Raw genomic sequence first — 20769 nt, forward strand, 5'->3', positions numbered from 1 at the left:
GAATTAGATATTTTTTCTCATATTCTTTCAACTGTCTGGATGCATATGCCACTACTTTCCCATATTGCAATAATACACAGCCCAAACCTTTATATGAAGCATCACTATAAATCACAAATCCCCCACTCCCCTCAGGAATAGTTAAAATAGGTGTTGAAGTTAATCGAACTTTTAGTTCTTGAAAACTCTCCTCACATTCACTTGTCCACTCAAATTTGACATTTTTCTGTGTCAATCGAGTCAATGGGATTGCGATTCCAGAAAATCTTTCTACAAATTTTCTGTGATATCCTGCCAATCCCAAAAAGCTTCGAACTTCAGTCATATTACTTGGTTGTTTCCAATTAACAACGGCTTCAACCTTTGAAGGATCAACTAATAGACCTTCTTTTGATATGACATGTCCTAAAAATGTCACTTGTTCAAGCCAAAATTCACATTTACTAAGTTTGGCATACAATTTCTTTTCTCTTAATATTTGCAATACCATTCTTACATGCTGCTCATGTTCCTTCTCATTCTTGGAATAAATTAAAATATCATCGATGAATACCACAATAAATTATCCAAAAAGGGTCTAAAGATTCGATTCATCAAATCCATAAATGCAACCGGTGCATTAGTTAATCCAAAAGGCATAACTAACAATTCATAATGGCCATACCTTGTTCTGAAAGCTGTCTTGAGTATATCTTCACCTTTAATCTTAAGCTGATGGTATCCAGATCTAAGATCAATTTTTGAAAACACTTGTGATACTTGTAATTGATCAAATAAATCATCAATTCTAGGTAATGGATACTTATTTTTCACTGTCACTTGGTTCAACTGTCTATAATCAATATACAATCTCATAGTCCCATCTCTCTTTTTGACAAACAGTACTGGAGCACCCCAAGGTGATACACTGGGCCTGATAAAACCTTTATCTAATAATTCTTCCAATTGTTGTTTCAGTTCTTTAAGTTCTGCAGGAGCCATTCTGTAAGGTGCTTTAGAAATTGGTGCTACTCCTGACAATAATTCAATGGAGAATTCAATTTCCCTGTCAAGCGATAATCCTGGCAATTCTTCAGGAAAAACGTCGGGAAATTCTCGGATAACCGGAGTGGTATCCAAATTTATTTCTTCCTTCCTATCTTCTTTGATATAGGCAAGAAAGCTTTGACACCCTTTTCGAAGGAGGCGATTAGCTCGAATACAAGAGATTAAATATGATGGGGAGTCTTCTTTGACACCATTGAAGTAAAATACTGGTTGATTCGGAATACTAAAGGTAACAATTTTCTTATAACAATCAATACTTGCATGGTATGCAGAAAGCCAATCCATGCCTAAGATTACATCAAAATCTTGAATTTCCAAGAGTATTAAATCAGCCAACAGTTCCTTTTCTTCTATCTTTATTACACATTATTTGTACATTATATTAGTGTTAATTGAATCTCCCATCGGTGTGGCTACCTCTAGAATGTATTCTAAGTGTTCTGGTTCTACCTTTAAGTGGCATACAAAGTGTTGTGACACAAATGAATGAGTAGATCCAGGATCAATCAAAACATGAGCTACTTTTTGGAAGATAGTAAGAGTACCTTGGATCACTGATTTTGAGGCCTGAGCGTCTTGCTCGATAATCACAAATACTCTTCCCTTCATCTGAGGCTTTGGAGCTATCTCTCCCTGCTTTGGAAGCTGTTGTGTCTGTAAGCTAGGACATTGTTTAATTTTTCACATTTAAAACAGGCTTCGGTATTCTAATAACAAGGGCTTGATCCATGATTTTTCCCACATTTTCTACATGGTTCTATTGGGTTTTGAAATGGCGAGGGCCTTGGCTTCTTGTTTGGCCTTTCAAACTGTTATCGATTAGATGATGTAGGTCTAACATGACTGTTCTGATTTTTCGTCTTTTGGTAATCTTCAAAATATTTTTCGACAATTTGGGCACGATCCACTATTTCAGCATAAGTTCTTAATTTCAAGACTGATATTCTGCTTCTAATAGCTGGCCTGAGACCCCTTTCAAATTTCTTCACCTTTCTTGCCTCATTGTTAATCATATGTGGTGCAAACCTGGCCAATTCAGTAAACTTGGCCTCGTACTGTGCTACTGTCCTATTTCCTTGGATTAATTCTAGAAATTCCATTTCTTTTTGGTCTCGAATAAAATCTGGGAAATACTTTTCATTAAATGCCTCTAGAAATACTTCCCAAGTCAAGGTTTTATTTTCTTTGACCAATACTCCTTTTGCCATTCGCCACCAGTGTTGTGCCTCACCTTCTAACATAAAAACTGCCAAGGCCACCTTCCTATCATCAGGACATTCTATAACCTCGAATATTTTTTCCAGTTGCATAATCCATCCCTCGGCTTCTAGTGGGTTTACAGCACCCTTAAAAGAAGGTGGGTTTAATTTTTTAAATTGTTCGATATTGCTCCCACCATTTCCTGTAACTGACTGCCTGGGTGGATTGTTGTTTTCCATCTGATGTTGCATTAGAGCAACCATATTTTCCAAGGCTTTGTGAATTCCTTCCATATTGGCTTCAGCTATTCTGGATCCTGACTTTATCCCGGTCTGTACACACAATAAATGTGATTTTAAGTACGATCTTTTTAAATTTCCTAAGGATCTTAAACCTATTGCTCTGATACCATAATTGCCACACCCCAAGAATTTAAAATACTATTATTCCTGAGATGTGACGGACAAAACATATATACATCTATTGATAGGACAAATTTACAGTGGCGAGGTCTTACATAGTAAATAAAGAAAGCTAGCACAACAACAGTATCTTCCAAGGTTGATCTAGACTAGCACTCAAAATGAATCCGTAGTTATCCTGAAAAATGTTTACCATAGTTTGATGAGTTTGGCTACTCAGTACGTGATCATCATAATCCTAAAAATAATCATGATTGAAAGATATCAATATTTTCCAAAATGAGATCTATTAACAGAAATGCATCAGCAGTTTCACTTTCAATAAATGCATAATTAAGTCTAATCTGAGTAATTGAAATGCTTATAACACTTTTAACGGCAGTACATAATTCAAAGGATTTCACAAAATACCCTACTGGCGTCCCAAGTAGGTCACCTATATACCCCATTAGCGTCCTGATGGGTCCACTTAATCCCTATCGGCATCCCAGATAGGTCCACTTATACCTCACCGGCGAACCGGATGAGTCCACTTGCATACTTAAATTATTTCTAAATCTCTTTAAACATTCGAAAGCAGCAATATCATGTACTCAACATATCACTGAAACCATTAATATGAATTTCACTTAAACCATTAATAACAGTCACTCTCTATAACATTTCAAAAATAACCAATCAAATATTTTGGGCTCAAATTTAGAAAGGTAGCAGTTTGTAAAGGCATTCTAGCATAATTGCCAATTTAATATGTATAGAAAAACTCTTATAAAAATTCAAGAATACGAAATTATCACAATTTATGGAATATCAATTCACAAATAAACATTTCACAACAATACTATAATCAATTTCAAAAATGTCAATTTTTAAATAATAAGGCAGTCATTTGCACATGAATTTTACAATGTCTAAATATTCAAAATAGTAGAAAGAAATATCACAATTTTACTAAAAGCAGAAATATCACATTTATTTCTAACAATAGACAAGAAAAATAAATAAATTTATTTTTCTAATTTACAGCATTCAAAATTTCTAACATAGATAAAATATCACAATTTTTATTAAAAAGGTTATTTTTCAAGATAATGAGGTCAAGTGCGCATAAAATTTATCGCGCCTAAAATTCATGATAATAAGCAAAAATAATTATTTCATTTTATGTTTAAAAAGAATGGATTATTTTTTGAGACAATGAGGTCACTTAAACATAAAACTGATAAAATAAAGATCCTAGACGGAAATATCACTATTTATTAAAAATAGACTATTTTTCAGAAAGACGATGTCACTTACCCACAATTATTTGAGAGGGAGCTTCCGATAAAAAAATTCGGTTCGAGAGAGAAGTTCACTGTGTTTCGACCAGAGAGAGAGATCTCAAAATTTTGTTTTAGGGTGGGAGTTCTCACATCCCCTATTTAAATTCTTATAACGTATTATTATATTATTTTATTACGCTCTACCTCATACCTGAGGTGTCGTGTTAAAAGTCTGCTTTTAACGTACGAAAACCACGTCCGCTAAAGGACGTTGCTAGCTGCAAGCAGGAAGCAAAAGCAAGCAAGCAAAACAGGCAAGCAAAAGTTAAACGAAGTAAAAGTTTTTGAAAATAGTGATGGTCCCCAAGGACCATCATACTCAAACAGACCATCACCTATTTAAAAGCATCTTTTCTCCTTTTTTTTTTTTTTTTTAATTTTAGGATTGTTACAGCATATCATTGAGGAAAATCTTCAACCTTGTACATTTTTTTTGGTTTGTTTGGGTTAAGACCATTATAGATAAAAGAAATATGTACCCATATCAATTACATGAGACTTCCCATATTTCATGGGATCATGACTTAGTCAACAATTCATATTTCCATCTTTCCAAAACTACCCTTTTTAAAAAGAATATTTTCATTGGTATCCCTCTCTTATGGGATGGGGCACCCAAAGTATCCATCATACATTTATCAGAGATAAACTTATGAATAGTTTTATATATAAGTTTATCTTTTTGAATTCTTATTTTATTCACAATAATTTGTTGAAATTCACATGTGTTTTTACTAGAAATAGTTGGAAGTTGGAACTCACTGAAAAAATTTAAAAATTAAATAATATTATATACAAAATAAGATATGTGCCAAATAGCTTACAAGATAATATTATCCAGAGTATATAAATGTAGATAAGATAGTCTATTTCAAATAAAATTAATTGTTACCAAACATGCCCTTAATGCACGAATGAGAATCATGGCGATAGTACCATTAGGCTAATTTCTTAAATTAATAGATTGAGCATGAAGCTCTACTCTTAATAACAGGATAGATGCACAAAATCAATGTCTTTAAGAAGGTACATCAAATATTGAAAATCAACAAACCTATGAAAGTGAGCAACCTAAACATTGTTGAATGTGCTCGACTTGGATCTCAGGACATGAGATGTCCTCGCTATTGAGGTATTGAAACACTCTTGGCTTGGAGCTTAAGAGGGTGGGGTTTATGTATGCCCATCTTATACTATACAAATGAGGTCGACCTCTAAACTTTGTCGAAATATGTAGTACTGATATAAAAAATGTTATGATGATTTGTAAATTCATGTTTAACTTGAATTATGAAATTTTAAATTTTAAAAATAGTGCAGATCAAGCAGATCTATAAACTTTAAAATCTTGAAAATAGACAGTCTGGATAACTTATGACAAGATACAACATTTTCAAGACATAAGTTTTTTTCCTTCTTTTATACCTATACTTCTCGAGGTCGATATGATCAATCGGAAGGTTTTTCCAACTTTGGAATACCGGATTACTGACGTGCACCTTACTTATATAAGTATAGGTATGTCAATCGGCTCTTTATGCATGATCTAAATAGGCTCTTAAGATAGTCGACCTCATAGCGCACCGACACTCACCATGCCAAAGAGAAAGTAAAAAGTTAAGAAAAAATATCTCCTTATCCCCTATTTTTAACTTTTATATCTCATGAGACCCAAGAATTGAAAATATTACTTGTAAGTAAAATATTTTCATCTTTTCTATCTTATAACCCCTTGGACCATCAATTTTTTACCAAAACAAACACTAAAATAATACTCTAAAACTCCATCTCTCTCTCTAAACTCCATTCTCTCTCTCAACACTCTCTCTCTTATCGCCTCATTCTCTCTCTTCAACCTTTCCACCTCGCTCCTCATAACAAAGCACATGCCCTTCACAAATCTCACCTCCTTTTTCGGCAACCCACTCGCCAGAAAACTAAACCAAGTACCGCAAATTAGGATAAAATTATGCAATTTGAGTATTTTTGAATAATAAGAAGAAACAAACAAATTCATCAAGTTAGAGAGAGAAAAAGAGAGATTATATATAAAGGAAACAATCAAGTTAGAGAGAGGGTAGGTTATAGAAGATCATACCTATAGAAGAAACGAATCAATCCATCAAATTTTTTATGTCTTAAAGTACTCCATCTCATTCAAATCACTTTTGGAACCAATTTTTGAGAGAGAAGAAACATGATTTGTGTAATACATTGTTTTGAGCATTTCAGGCTAATCTACTAAGCTTTTCTATCTCTTAATTCTTTCATTTTGTTTTTTTTTTAAAAAAAATTTAGCTTAATGTTCAAGTATGCACCTTCTGAATTGCTTTTAGAGAAAGAAAGGACCGAGAAATAAACAAACCTATAGTCGTAGAAGCATCAGAAACAAACAGAGTAAGTTTTTAAGTTTCTGTGGATCTTTGGATTGTTTTCCCACTTTGTAATCAACTGTAGAAACAAAAAACAATCAACGAAAACAAGAAAGAAGAAACAAACGCTCCAAAAAAGAGACAATCAACCACAACGCAAAGATATACGTGGTTTAGCAACGTGCCTATGTCTATCGGAGATGAGAGCTTCTTTACTGACAATAGAGAATAGGGTTACAATAGCTCTCTCCCTTACGCCTCTCTGTTTTCTCTGATTACAAAATAATCTGTGTTTTTTCCCTTAACCCTCATCGCTACAATATATATAAAGTCCCATACAAGTTACCAAAATGCACATGTACGGATAAATACCCAAGTACGGATATATATATCGAGTGCCAGATAAATGGTACAAATTATCGAAATACCTTTGTACGGATATTCAAGATTTTCCTCGGGGGCTGCCACCCTCGAACCCCCACAGGGGTCGAGTCAACCAGCCCTCAAGGATTTTAACGGCCCTCCGGAGTTATCCCTTTGACTCTACCTTAACAGATCTATTTCTTCAAAATACAAGACATCAATCCTCAACATCAAGTTCTTATATTATATTAAATTTCCAACCACTTGAATGATTCAATATTCGCTGGTTAAATTATTTCTATTGAACTCTATATCTTTCTTTTTGTTTGTTGATTCTATCTCTGATTTTCCATTTTTTCCCTTCTATGAAGCCATGGCTTCATCTAATAAACCAATGGAAAAGATCAAAACAAAAGAAGAGAAAGGTGGTTTCTTTGAAAAAGTGAAGGATTTCATCCACGACATTGGAGAGAAGATTGAAGAAACAATCGGTTTTGGAAAACCCACTGTTGATGTCTCTACGATCCACATTCCATCAATCAATATGAAGAGAGTTGATCTTATAGTCGACCTTCTCGTAACAAACCCTACACATTGAAAATTTGAAGCCATCATACACAGAGAGAGATTGAAGAAGAGGCTCTAATGGCCGGACCCATACCCTATTCAAGATTTGAAAATCTAATTTTATCCTCACCCTACATATTGAAAATTTGAAGCCACCATACACAAAGAGAGATTGCAGAAGAGGCTCTAATGGTCAGGCCCATACCCTATTCCAAATTTGACAGCCATGGACATTGGGGACCTCTTGCGAGCCCCATAACCCTATTCCAAATTTGACAACAAATTGAAAGGGGTTCCATGAATTGTTAGGGCTATAAGAGGCTCTAATGGCGGGGCCAGTGGACCAAGCCATTCTCAAGTATTACAGAGAGAGAGACATGGAGTTTTTGAGATAGGATGTGATTTTAGTGTTTGTTTAAGTAAAAAATATATGGTCAAAGGGGTCCCAGGGGTTGTAAGGTAGAAAAGATGAAGGCTTTTTTATTCAAGTAATATTTTCAATTCTTGGGTCTTATGAGATATAGAAGTTAAAAATAAGGGATAAGGAGATATTTTCTATAAAGCCATGCCTTTGTGAAAACAAAGTAAAGCCTCACCTTGAATCTTCGTCTGGAAAGCACTTTGGGATAGAAATCTTTGTGATGGCTCTAAAATCGAATTTTAAGACCAACTGTGAAATTTGAAGTTCAAAAAATAATACAGATTTTGTGGATTGGTTAACACTTATATTTAAATCGAAATAGATGGTCTAATAATGTGTGACAATATACACTATTTCAGGGCTCAAAATCCTAAGTTTTTCACAACCATAATGGTCAAGTCCGAGATGATTGATTTGAAGGTCTTCCAATGGGAGAAGTGCAATTTTAAGTGAATTTTGAGGTGAGGCTTTGGACTGTTTTTATGAGGCTGCAGCCCCATCAAACAATTTTCCTAATACTATAAAACTATACAAAAGTTTTATGAGAGTCTACTTGCTTATGCGTTCGCCCTAGTCTTTAAGAGATTTAGAACTCAAAACATATTATAAACCATAGAAAATCCATTTCCACCTCAGATCCATGAATTTGGAGCTATATTTAACAATATTTGAAGAACTGAAATGAATGGTTAAAAAGATTTGGAGCTATATTTAACAATAATTTGAAGAAATGAAATGAATGCTTAAAAACAAAAAACCATGTTTAGTGATTTTTTTCTGTCTTTTTTTTATTCTTTTTGGGGTCAAGATGAGAAACCTCTAAAATTATAGATGGTTACTTCGTTTCCCAGATGGATTTGGGAAGGTGTACACAATCAAATAGGTGAATCGAGGGCTCACGTAGACCCTACCCATATGCTTTTCTGTTTTTTTGACCACCTCTTCATAGGCATTAAACAATTATAGTCAAAGACAAGATAGCATTGAGCCAAAGACCCATTTTCATTGACTGATTGGTCAAGTATGGTCCATAAATTTATTCACCGACTCCACTCAAATGCCATCCCAATACTGGACCAAACCGCGTCAAAATTTTGACTGAAATCGTACACTGAACATGGCCTAGTTGCATGTGGATGTCAGTCTCATTTATCATACACCTAAAAATATGTACCAACAAGATAATAGTTAGAGTTCTTGTACGAAAATCTCATATTTTTTTTAAAAAATGTACACAATGTGATCATTTATTTTTGTACAAGGAGGTTGTAATTTTTTATAGTTAGATTTAAAATCAGGCAAATGAGAATGTGTTATTTTTTAATCAAAAAGTTCAAAATAAAATTTTTCAAATATTACGACATACTTTCATTCATTAGATTTCACATCTAATGGCTAAAAGTGATTGTGATTTCTTTGTACTAAAAATAAATAATTTTATAATATGAAATCTCTTTTTGAAAAAATTTAAGAATACCCCAATTTGGAGGCGTCACCAAATTTGGCCCTCGATTTTTTGTACTATTGCTGCTAGAACCTTCATATTTTATCCACATGTGTTTTTGCAACATACACATAGCAAACATTTGGTTATAAAAATTGGTTAAGGGCACATTTGGTTAATATAAAAATATTCCATAAAATATTTTCTTGTGAAAAAATTCCATATAATTAGATATGAGAGTATTTTTACATCAATTAACTACCAATTAGCCTAAAAAGATATACTCGGACCAATTCATATGAAAATATTTTCACACTTAAGGACATGAAAAAATACTTTCACTTCAAAATATTTTCCAAAAAGTATTTTCACGCGAAATAAACTTACCGAGAGGGTGTGAATCTCTTTTAAGAGGAGTGTTATAATAAATTAACGAATAATTGGTGACAATAAATGGTACGCGCAGGGATCTCTTAAAATGAGTTCTCTTGCGAAGGAGCATGAAATGATGTTATTGGCGCCTATAGTATGATCCCGTAGGAGTACACTGTAGACTTCTTGCTGGTATCCTGATCTGTCTGGATCGATCTGAATCGATTTTTAGAGTGGAACGGGCCAGGGACGATACCGTCCTGTAATCAGTTCGGCCCCCAACCAATTTTGATCCCAATCACAAAGTTTTAAAACACTGATTTGGTGCATTTTATGCGCTTGAAATCAACCGCTTAATTCTTGTTTTTATAAAATTGATCTTACACATACTAAAAATGACATGAAAGTTTTGAGGTCAAAAGTATCTCCTTATTACAAGTAGGGAGCACGTGTACACTTTGCTCCCATAAGAGCTTATAAATATACAATCTTTTCCCTCTAAAAATGAGCACTTAAAGTACAAGCACAAGCTGAAACAAGCAATTAAAATACCACATTGTAGTCGGAATAAACAGGGAAGAAATAACGATTCTTAGCGCAATTCTTATTTCTAATTTTCAAAAAAACAATCATATTCACGATCTCCATATTAAAGATTAAAGATTATATGTTATGTACAAATTAGGATCAAATTATATTTAAAAAATATATTATATAAAAATTAAAATCAAATTATATTTTAAAAATATATTTATAGCCAAGCCGGCATTTATCCATTATGGGGGGCTGGCCATGGTTTTTTTTTTTTTTTTTTTCATAAAAGAGAAAGGGGTATTGGATGTGGGGTCATTACCTGTCATCCATATGCATACGCATACATCAGCTGCCGTCACTCGCACGCGCTTTTCAACCAATCTTCTTGTACCCTTTCATAATACAAACAACAACGACCCAAAAAAAACACCGCTAAGTGTTCTCCTTTGGCAAAGAGTTATAGTGACGCTGTAGGGACGTCAATGGATCCGGACCCTACCAGGGACACGAGGGGTAGATCCGATCTGGGTATGGGTATGGTTAAAAAATTAAACTCAATAGATCGTTTCCGGATCAAAATCTGAGTGGGTTCGGTAATTTTTTTAAGTTCCCAATATATGAAATATATTTAAATATAAGTAAACAGATATATAGTTTTCAATTTTTTTTGTCGGGTCCGGTCAGGTCCAAGTCCTACACTATCTTTTTGGGTCCGATGAATTCAAGTCTGATTGGATCTAGGTCTAGGTACGGGCCCCATATAATTTTTTTGGGTTTGAGTCCGAACTGTTGCCACCTTTAACCAAAGTGGCCCCCCATATAGCTCTAACAGTTTCAAGTAGTGAGAAGCGAAATGGGGATTTATAGCCTCACTCATAATCTATTACCTTTATAAAACATAATGACGAATCATAATTCATGTGGCCTCCTCTAAATAATTAGAAAAAAGTTATGATAATGATGAGTTCCAAGAACCATTTCCAAATCTTTGTCACTGGAAGTATTAAATGAAGGTTACGAGAAAATAACAAACTATTTTGGAAACCATAACGAGTGAAATTTGTTATTTTCTCAAAGTTGATGAACTAGTATATTAACCAAATAATCAACCTGCACTAGTTTTTGTGTACATCTCTGTTTTCGCCAACTAGTTTGTTATTTGTGTGAGAGGAAAGACGCTTATTTACCTCTTGCAATAAAAGGAGAGGCATTCCCTTATGCCTTATTTTTTGGCATGGTGTACCGTCCACAGCTTGTGGACGCCAACAGTTCAGATTGAACTTAGTCTAATCTCAGGCTACAAAAAAAATTTGGTCTCTGATTGTTTATTTCTATTTATCTAAAGTTTTGATATTAATTAATTTTTATAACATGACTAAATAAAAATAATAAAAAATATATTCAACAAAAAATATTTGTCAAAATATATTTAGGGGTATTTTGGTTAGAAAAATTGTTTCTTGCGGGCTGGACCCCATTTCTACGTATCCAATCTAGAAACTGTAAAGCATCTATCTTAAAGAAATTAACGGTCCAAATGTTTTCTTACTAGAATTATCATTTCTAGTTTTAAAATTTTAATTATTTTTTATATTCATGATCTCCATATTAGAGACATGTCTTTAAAAATTAAGTCTTAAAATCCATCTCAAAAATAGATTTATTAAGAAGCCTCCATTTCTACATATGCAGGCTTGGCCGCATAGAAACCGCGTCCTTTTGATTAGGTTTCATTCTAAATATATTATCATTAGTCTTTGTGTTGTGTTCTCCATACAAAAATTAATTTACACCATAAATTTTTGATAAATATACTATCAAAAATAAAAGAAAAAAACAAAATAGTTGGATATAGCCTTATCTAATCTGAAACATGCAACTTCTAACCCTCCACATGATCTGGATGGGACGCTTCCCTATTTGTTAAGTTGCCAAGCAATAAAATTTCTAGAAATTGTAGTAATTTTTAGTTTGCCAACTAGGAATGCTGCACTCAAAGGAAGTCTGCATTTCTCACAAACAGGAAAATCAGCCGTCCCCCCTTTCTCCCTCATGGAAGAGTAAAATTCTCATAAAATAGAAAAGATGGCTTTCTTATTTTATGGACTATTTGCCAATTTTGAAAACATGGTGCATAGTTTGTATTTATTTTTATTTTATTTTCTAAGTTGGGTTGAAATAAAGTTTGGAGAGTGTGTGCACTTCATTGTGGAAAACCCAAAAGAAATAAGGGAAATTTGTAATGCTACATTTAAGATTTGTACGATTTAATATCGCCCATTTTTATTTATTTATCTAATTTCAAATATAGACGAATTTTGAATAGCTCATCAAATGAAGTATCAAAATGGGAGTATGAGGCCATATCCCTTCTTTTATGGTCTTTGATGATGTAGTTTCTTTTTCGTAGTTATCAATAAAAGTAATATTTTTTGTTTCTAAAAAAAAAAAAAAGAGTTGAAATATATCAAAATACAACGAGGGTATTTTAAAGCTTCCAAAATAGTTCGTATATATTTTTTTTAATATATATGTTATTTAGAGGTGCACAAGAGCGAGAAGTATTGATGCTTAATTTGATGTAAAGAATTAATATAAAATTAAAATAGTCAAAATATGCTCTCAAATCATTAAATTAGTCTCTTCTTTTAGGAAAAGTCTTCCATTGCATATAGGAAAAAATGAACAATGAGTTCACCTACTTTCATCACCATCCAAAGTTCATCACACGGTCACGCTTGTCCGGTAGTGTTTTATTTTTCATTTTTTTCTACAAATCAGAATGATCTGAAATTTAGAGAGTGTGTACATCTTAGTGAGGAGCACGTAATAAAAATATAAAAAAATAATTCGTAAAAACAAAATTGACCAATGCCCCTGAAATTTTTTGAGGGTATTTCGGTCAATTTATTTCATGTAAAATATTTTTTTGATATTTTTCGTAGATTTGCCTATTTTTTATAAACACAGGCTCCAAATGTCAGATCATTTAGATTTATACAAAAAGTAAAAAATAAAACACTACCGAACAATCATGACCGTACGATGAACTTTGGACGATGAAGAGGGTAGGCGAAATCACTGTTCATTTTCGCCTAGATGAACTTTGAACTTTGGACAGTGATTTGTCATTAAATATGCTCTCAAATCATTAAATTAGTCTAACAAAATAGATCATCTAGATAACACAAAACTTTCCAATATTGAAACCATATTTCTCAATACTATTCGAAGGTGGGCTCTAATTTGATTGTTTAGAGCCTTGGCTCTATACAAATCGCACCTTTTTTTAAATCTATACTATTTTTGAAATTTTAAATTTTATAACTACATATGAAAATATAATTTCAAGCTAACACAAAACTTTCCAATATTGAAACCATATTTCTCAATACTATTCGAAGGTGGGCTCTAATTTGATTGTTTAGAGCCTTGGCTCTATACAAATCGCACCTTTTTTTAAATCGCTGTTAGATATTCAAAACTCTACCTTTCAATTACCAAAATTGGAAATTTTCAATTTTGATTTCGGCTTGCATTTGCCAAACTAGCCCCTAAAAAGCTATAGATTGTGTTTCGACAACCAAGAAATATAATCAATGTCGAGGATTTCCATTTATGGGAAACACGAATAAAACACGTTTAGTTTGTTCGATAACTGGTCATCTCCAAAATGATGGAGACAAACCTTTCTTTTCTTTGGTGGCCATTGCAGACATAACTGGAAGAATGGTTCATATCCACCGTCCATCCGTGGGTGAAGGAAGACATACCATTTATTGCATATGCGACTTCCTAACATACACAAATTTTTATATTTATTAAATTCCTCTTATACAAATATGATAAGCTAGTTAATCAAAATAACGGCCATTACTTAATGGTGCACATGTCTTAAGAGTTTTATTATTATATTAAAATTTTGGTAAAAATTTATTGCCAATGGTTGTTATAATAACATTATTGTGGAAAACTTTGTTAAAATAAAATACAATGGTCAAGTACCATTAATTTTTATATTATTAAATGCATCTTATACAAATATGATAAGCAAGTTAATCAAAATAACGGCCGTTACTTAATGGTGAATAAGCCTCATCACATACCTGAGTTTTATTATAATATCAAATTTTTGGGCAAAAACTATTGTCATTGATTGTTATGATAACATTATTGTGGAAAACTTTTGAAAATAAAATAGAATGGTCAGGCACCATTGTTTTACATTTTCCTTTGTTTTTTTTATTATTCATTTTTCATCATAAATTTGCGTCATATACTAGTTTCTAAAATCGATTAAAGAGGACAATATCAAGTAAGGGTATTTCAAAGTTACATACAAGTAACACCAGTTATAATATACATGAAATGTAATAAGTAAAGAGTAATGATCCTATACATGAAATGTAACAAGTGAAATATCCTAGTGGGTGTTGTTTTAATAAGAAAATGTGTAAATAATGAATAATTTTTAAAAGTTGAGGAGCTAAAAAACGTTATAATGAATAAGAGACAAAATTTAATTTCCCATTTTTAAAGGAATTGGGGTTGGGATTAATTGGTTAGTTTTTTACCATGGTCCAAACCAATTTTGATTTGCACCATTGAACTACAAGAGTGAGGGGCTTAGGAGCATCGTCGGAAGCACCTTTATAACGAGTCCACCTCTTAAAATCCATATTGAACAGGAATTTTAGATCCAAAGCAGGTCTACCATCTAAATCACCATATTCATGAATTTGAAAAAAAAAAATAAAAAATTTTTGAGCCTTACAAAAAGTTAAATTCGTACTTTTTGTGGTTCATTTCAATTTTAATAATCATCATCGTTGAAGCTTTATGCAAATTTGGGATCAGCAAAATTAATCATACATGCTATTCTGCTCTACTGAAGAGCGTATCCTCAGTCAGATTATTGCCACTATATCTCTTCTCATGACTTCTATCTATGTCTTTTGAGCCTTCCCCTTGCCCTCTTAGAGTCCTCCATTTGAACCAAATCACCCTTCCTAAGCAGTTGATGCTGCGCATGGTGAGGCCATCTATGTCTATTTTCCCTCATCTTATCGCCTATTAGAGCTATTCCTAAGTACTCTTTTATGTAGTGATTCTTATTCTGTCATTTATTGTATTGCTACTCATCCATCTCAACATCCCATCGTAGTTATATTCATATTACTAATAAATTGTTTCTTGACAATGTAATATTTTGTTCTATAAAGTATTCTTGGTCTTATAGCCATCTTATGTAACTTTTCTTTTAGTTTCATTAGTATGTAATTATCACATAAGACTCTAGAAGTACGTCTCCACTTCGTCAGCATAGTTTTAATTCTATGCGCGACATCGTCTTCAATCTCTCCAATCTTTTGGACATCAATTTATTTTAGTTTTAATGATAACACCAAATACGTACTATTTTGGGATCTCCAAAACATGGATCTGAGCTAGAAATAAATTAACAAGGATTTATGATTAATATATCCTTCGAAACCGGCAAGGATGCATGAGCTGGCCAACTCACCTAGGGTTAGCAATTGGTCAAGTCCGAGTCGGATCTGGACCCGGACCCAACCCAAAAATTAAAATATCTATGTATTTAACTATAGGTGTGATCTCTATAAGGTTGCAACCTTAAACAATCCAATTAAGACTTCCTCCAAATTTTATCATAACATGTAATTTTGGTATAAAAAATTCTTAGGATTATCCTAAAATCCATTTTGATCTCTAGCTACAAAATTTTAAGCTCCAAAAATGGTTAGGATCAAGTAGATCTATATACATATGAAAATCTTGAAAGTGGACGGTCTAGATAATGTGTTGCAAGATGCACTATTTATGGGATTCAAATTTTTATTTATTTTTCATATTCATACATCTTGATGTCAAGATGATCAATTAGAGAGTTTTTCAATATTAAAACAACCTTGATCGATGGATTTTTTATGTGCATCTTTATTTCTGCATTTTTAAGTTGCACCCTTATATAACTTTTTTGTTTTAACTATATTTAAATATATTTCCTGTATTGAGACCCGATAAACATTACTAGAACCTAAACCAGAACTGGACCGGGACCCAAATAGTATTCAAATCCAAGATTTGGACCTAGACCTAACCTGCTGGGTCCAATTTTTGGATCTATACCAAAATCCGAATCAGGTCTACTCTCGGGTCCGAGGTCCACTGCCAGCCTAAACTCACAAAATGCTTCCCCTTAACAATAATTTTTCCTTTTTATCGTCATTTTTTCGTGCCGAGATTCTAATAACTATAATACAAACGTACATTGCACGAGACTTCCATCTTTATGTCAGATGTTAAACTTTGCTCAGGGGCATAACTGCAATATATATATTAAAATCGAGAGGCAATACGAAGTTGTCGAGCTAGAGAGTGTTTTAGCAACCAGAATGGAACTCCAAGGGCATTTTCGTCATCTTGTGACGCAAATTATAGAAGCTGAAGCGCTTTCTCCTCTATATATATACACTCCTTCCTCGACCTCTTCACATGAAAATGAAATGAAAATGGCAGAGAAGCTACAATGGAGGAGAGACCGGACACTCTCACTTCTCTTCTCCACACTGCTTTTCTTTTCCTTATTAACACTAACACAGGCCACTCCACCGAGCCCACTTGAAGCCACTACCCCGAACCCCCCCACCCCACTCTCACCCAACGGCTCGAGCCCACCACTAAATCCGGTCACAGCTTGCAAAACCAGCCTGTACCCCAAGCTTTGCCGGTCCCTCTTATCGCCCTTAAAATCTTCGAGCCTCAAAGATTACGGCCGGTTCTCCATCAAGAGGTGCATGAAAGAAACCCAAAAGACCGCCAAAGTGATAGACCGATTCCTCACCCGACGGTCCTCATTGCGCCACGTGGAGGCGGGGGCGCTCGAGGACTGCCGACTTCTCTCCGATCTGAACGCCGACTACCTCACACAAATCGCCGGCGACCTTTGGTCATCTGACTCGATATCAGACACGCGAGTCGGTCGAGTCAACTCGCTCTTGAGCGCCATAGTGACCAATCAGCACACGTGTTACGAGGGACTCGAGGCGTCATCGTCTCGATTGCAGCAGTTACTCGGCGCTTCTTTGGCGAATGGCACAAAGCTCTACAGCATCTCTTTGGATTTAGTTGCAAACGCCTGGAAACAAAAAGGACGATTTCCCGGCCAAAAACCAGCCATTTTTCCGGCCAGGGATAGTTTTCCCATCCATAAACCGGCCGGTTTTCCGGCTGAAAAGGGGTTTGCCGCTGAAAAATTGCGGTTTCCTGCCAAGGGTCTTGGGATGAGAGACTTTGTCACGGTTTCCAAGGGCAAGGATGGTAATTTTACAAGCATTAATGAGGCAGTGGCTTCAGCACCTAACAATACGAACGTGGAGGAGGGTTATTTTGTCATTTATGTAAAGGAAGGGGTATACGAGGAGCATGTTACGGTGGCGAGAAACAAGAAGAATTTGATGGTGATTGGAGATGGGATAAATCGGACGGTTGTGACGGGGAACCGGAGCGTGGTGGACGGCTGGACCACGTTCAATTCTGCTACTTTTGGTGAGATTTAATTTTTGTTTATTAGTTTTAATATTAATTGACCAGAAATATCCTTGTGACTTTTACAATGGCAAGTCCAAATATGCAATCCACTCCTGGATTAATTAAGTTTCTCGAATAAATTTATCATACTTTAGTACGTTAACAAACAATTATTAATTTAACAATACTCTAATACTCCCTTAAGGGTAATGTAAATAATTAGTGAAGAGATGTACTTTTTCGAGCAATACGTACAAAAGAAGGTGTAAGAATTCAATAAACATAAATTGGCCTTTATTGGATACCTGTCATGGCCCTTGAATGCATCTTGCGTTACGAGCCTCATTTAATATTCTCAAAAGATTTCATGGTCACCAGGGATCATACAAAAATTTGAACGGACACTTAAAAATCGTTCATCATTCAAATATCGTGATACAAGATGTATTATTCTGACGACTTTGTCCATACATTTCCAGCTCAATTAGATTTTCTAGCAGCAAAAGTACTTTTGCAAGGAATTTCTGAGGTAAAATTGTTTCAAAATGTGGCGGGTGACCCCTTTCTACGGTAGGTAGTCCATCTAAAAACACTTAGAAACTAACAGTGCATATGTTTTTTTAATAAAACTATTATTTATAATTTTTAAAATTTACTTATTTATTTATATTCAAGATCTCCAACATGTGAGAGATTACATGTTCTTAAAAATTAAGTCCAAAAAATTATCTCAAAAATAGATTTTTAAGAATCAGGACCATTTTAACATATATTTCGTTGTCATCGCAAGTCGAAAGACAGAAAAAGAGGTGCGTCAGTAACCCTCATGATTTTATCGGGAGGGTGAATAGGCTATATGTTCTTGAGTGGGCATATGGTTTCTCGGGTTTTAATTTTAAGGAAAATATACAAAGATATCATTTACTTTTGATATAAAAAGGTCATAGTATTGTCCCTCATGTTTCAAATTGGTGGTAAGAGTGACTAGTCTCAAAGAATTTCGGACATTTGTGGCACAACCAAATTATCTAATTTAATATTTAATAGTTAGAAATAATTGTGACCTCTTTATACTAAAGTAAAAATCAAATTATCTAACTTAATATTTAATAGTTAGAAATAATTGTGACCTCTTTGTACAAAAGTAAAAAGTATCTGCAATCCAATGTTTATTTTCCAATTTCTTATATTAACGATCTCCCTGATAAGGATCTTTCTCTCGTGTCTCTGCAGCTGTGATGGGTGAACGCTTCATCGCAATGGACATCACCATCTGCAACACGGCTGGCCCCGAGAAGCACCAGGCAGTCGCCCTGCGTAACAGCGCAGACCTCTCTGCTTTCTACCGTTGCAGCTTTCAGGGCTACCAAGACACCCTTTACACCCATTCCCTTCGCCAATTCTACCGAAATTGCGATGTCTATGGCACTGTTGATTTCATTTTTGGCAATTCCGCTGCTGTTCTCCAAAACTGCAATCTGTATGCACGCCAACCTATGCCTAACCAGAAGATAGCCTTTACAGCACAAGGGCGCACCGACCCGAACCAAGTCTCTGGCCTCTCTATACATAATTGCACTATCAAGCCATCGCCCGAGCTCGATAAGAACAGTAGTTTTAATGAGGTTTATCTAGGAAGACCATGGAAAGAGTATTCAAGAACAGTTTATATGCAAAGTTATATTGATGGCTTTGTTGATCCTGCTGGTTGGCTCGAGTGGAATGGGAGCTTTGCATTAGACACGCTTTATTATGGGGAGTTTATGAACCGCGGGCCGGGTTCGAACACGAGCCGGAGGGTACAGTGGCCGGGGTTTGATGTGATGGATGCGAGGGAGGCCTGGAATTTTACAGTGTTGAATTTTACTATGGGGGATACTTGGTTGCCTTCCTCTGTGGTGCCCTTTGCAGGGGGGTTGTTGTAGCTAAACTAATTGGCCCTGTATGTATTAGAAATATATAATATAATCATAATTTTTAGATAGCTTTTATATTTCCTCTCGTTGATAACAATATTAATATTATTATTATTATTATTATTATTATTTTTATTTAAGGCAATTCAGTGGGGAAGATACCTAACCATTTTTTCAAGTAGATTAGGAGTCCGTGGGTGTTAGCGGTGGGTATGGATTGCCCAACGCTATATATTCGACATTGAAATTTAGTTTAGCTAGCAAAGAAGGAACAAAATATATCGAGTAAGGTTCACCATTTTACAATAACTTTCAAATCTAAGGCTTTTTCTCCCTCAAAGCAGGGAGAGAGTCACATTTCTACCATGTCTTTATCAATTAAGGCCTCGTTTGGATTGCTGAACAAGATTATTGAAGGGACAAAGTTTTTAATGAGATATTTATCAAAATGCACTTCATTCTAACAATTTATATTTGAAAAGGTGTTATATGCATCGTGGGGGCGCATTTCTACATATTGATGGGTGGACCGGGAAAACCTACACATCATGGAATTTTGTTGCACCCAAACAAGGCCTAAATGTTACTATTACTGTATATAGTGTGGTGTACAATCTATAAAGAAAATTTACGAATTGGGTGAAGTAGCTTTGGTCACCCTTTGCATTGTTCTAATTTTTGGGTCACTAATATCACCTTCTCAACATAAATGGGCTACAATGTTGTGGGTGGTAAATTAAAACTACAATTAGTTTCTAAAACGAAATTAATCCAATGCTCATCTCATCCTTGGGATTTAGCTTAGTTGTGAAACCACTTTGTCTTCTATCAAGAAAAATACAAAAAGATAATATTTGCTAGAAATGAAATCTTTAAATAAAGCAAGGGCCTTTATTGAGGCTCACAACATGGGACTTTTTTTTTGGCTAGTTTTTACCACGAAAACTTAGATTTCATAGACAAGGGTGGCAATGGTTTGGGCTGGCCCAGCCGGACCCCGGTCTTGTTAGGGCTGGGTAAGGCCAAAAAAAAAAAAAGAAAAAAAAAAAAAAAGGGCAGGGACGGGCTGAACTAGGTCGGCTTCGGCCATAGCTCGGGCCTCAAGACACAATTTGTGGCCTGAGCCCTATATTTTTGGGATAGGGCAGACCAGGTCGGGTCGGGCTGTGTAGCCCATTGCCAGCCCTACTTATATAATAGCCCCATGTTATGGAATGGGAAAAACAGATGGTGTC

At 34.6% G+C, this 20769-nt stretch overlaps 1 protein-coding gene across 1 annotated transcript; it reads left to right on the forward strand.

Annotated features, from left to right (window-relative positions):
* Positions 1–16581: 16581 nt before the first annotated feature.
* On the forward strand, positions 16582–19609 carry LOC18423915 (pectinesterase). The gene is made up of 2 exons (XM_006828514.4): positions 16582–17636; positions 18852–19609. The coding sequence occupies exons 1-2, from the start codon at positions 16595–16597 to the stop codon at positions 19541–19543; spliced, it is 1734 nt and encodes a 577-aa protein (XP_006828577.2). The 5' UTR covers positions 16582–16594; the 3' UTR covers positions 19544–19609.
* Positions 19610–20769: the final 1160 nt, after the last annotated feature.

Source organism: Amborella trichopoda, chromosome 13 (genome assembly GCF_054954075.1).
Source record: "Amborella trichopoda isolate Santa Cruz 75 chromosome 13, AtrichopodaSantaCruz75HAP2 v2.0, whole genome shotgun sequence".
Classification (NCBI taxonomy): domain Eukaryota; kingdom Viridiplantae; phylum Streptophyta; class Magnoliopsida; order Amborellales; family Amborellaceae; genus Amborella; species Amborella trichopoda.

Excerpts from the sequence above, each read along its gene's own strand:
- LOC18423915 (XM_006828514.4), top strand. The coding sequence starts at position 16,595 with ATGAAAATGGCAGAGAAGCTACAATGGAGGAGAGACCGGACACTCTCA. Across the intron at positions 17,637-18,851 it reads GTTCAATTCTGCTACTTTTG|CTGTGATGGGTGAACGCTTC; the intron begins GTGAGATTTAAT and ends GTGTCTCTGCAG.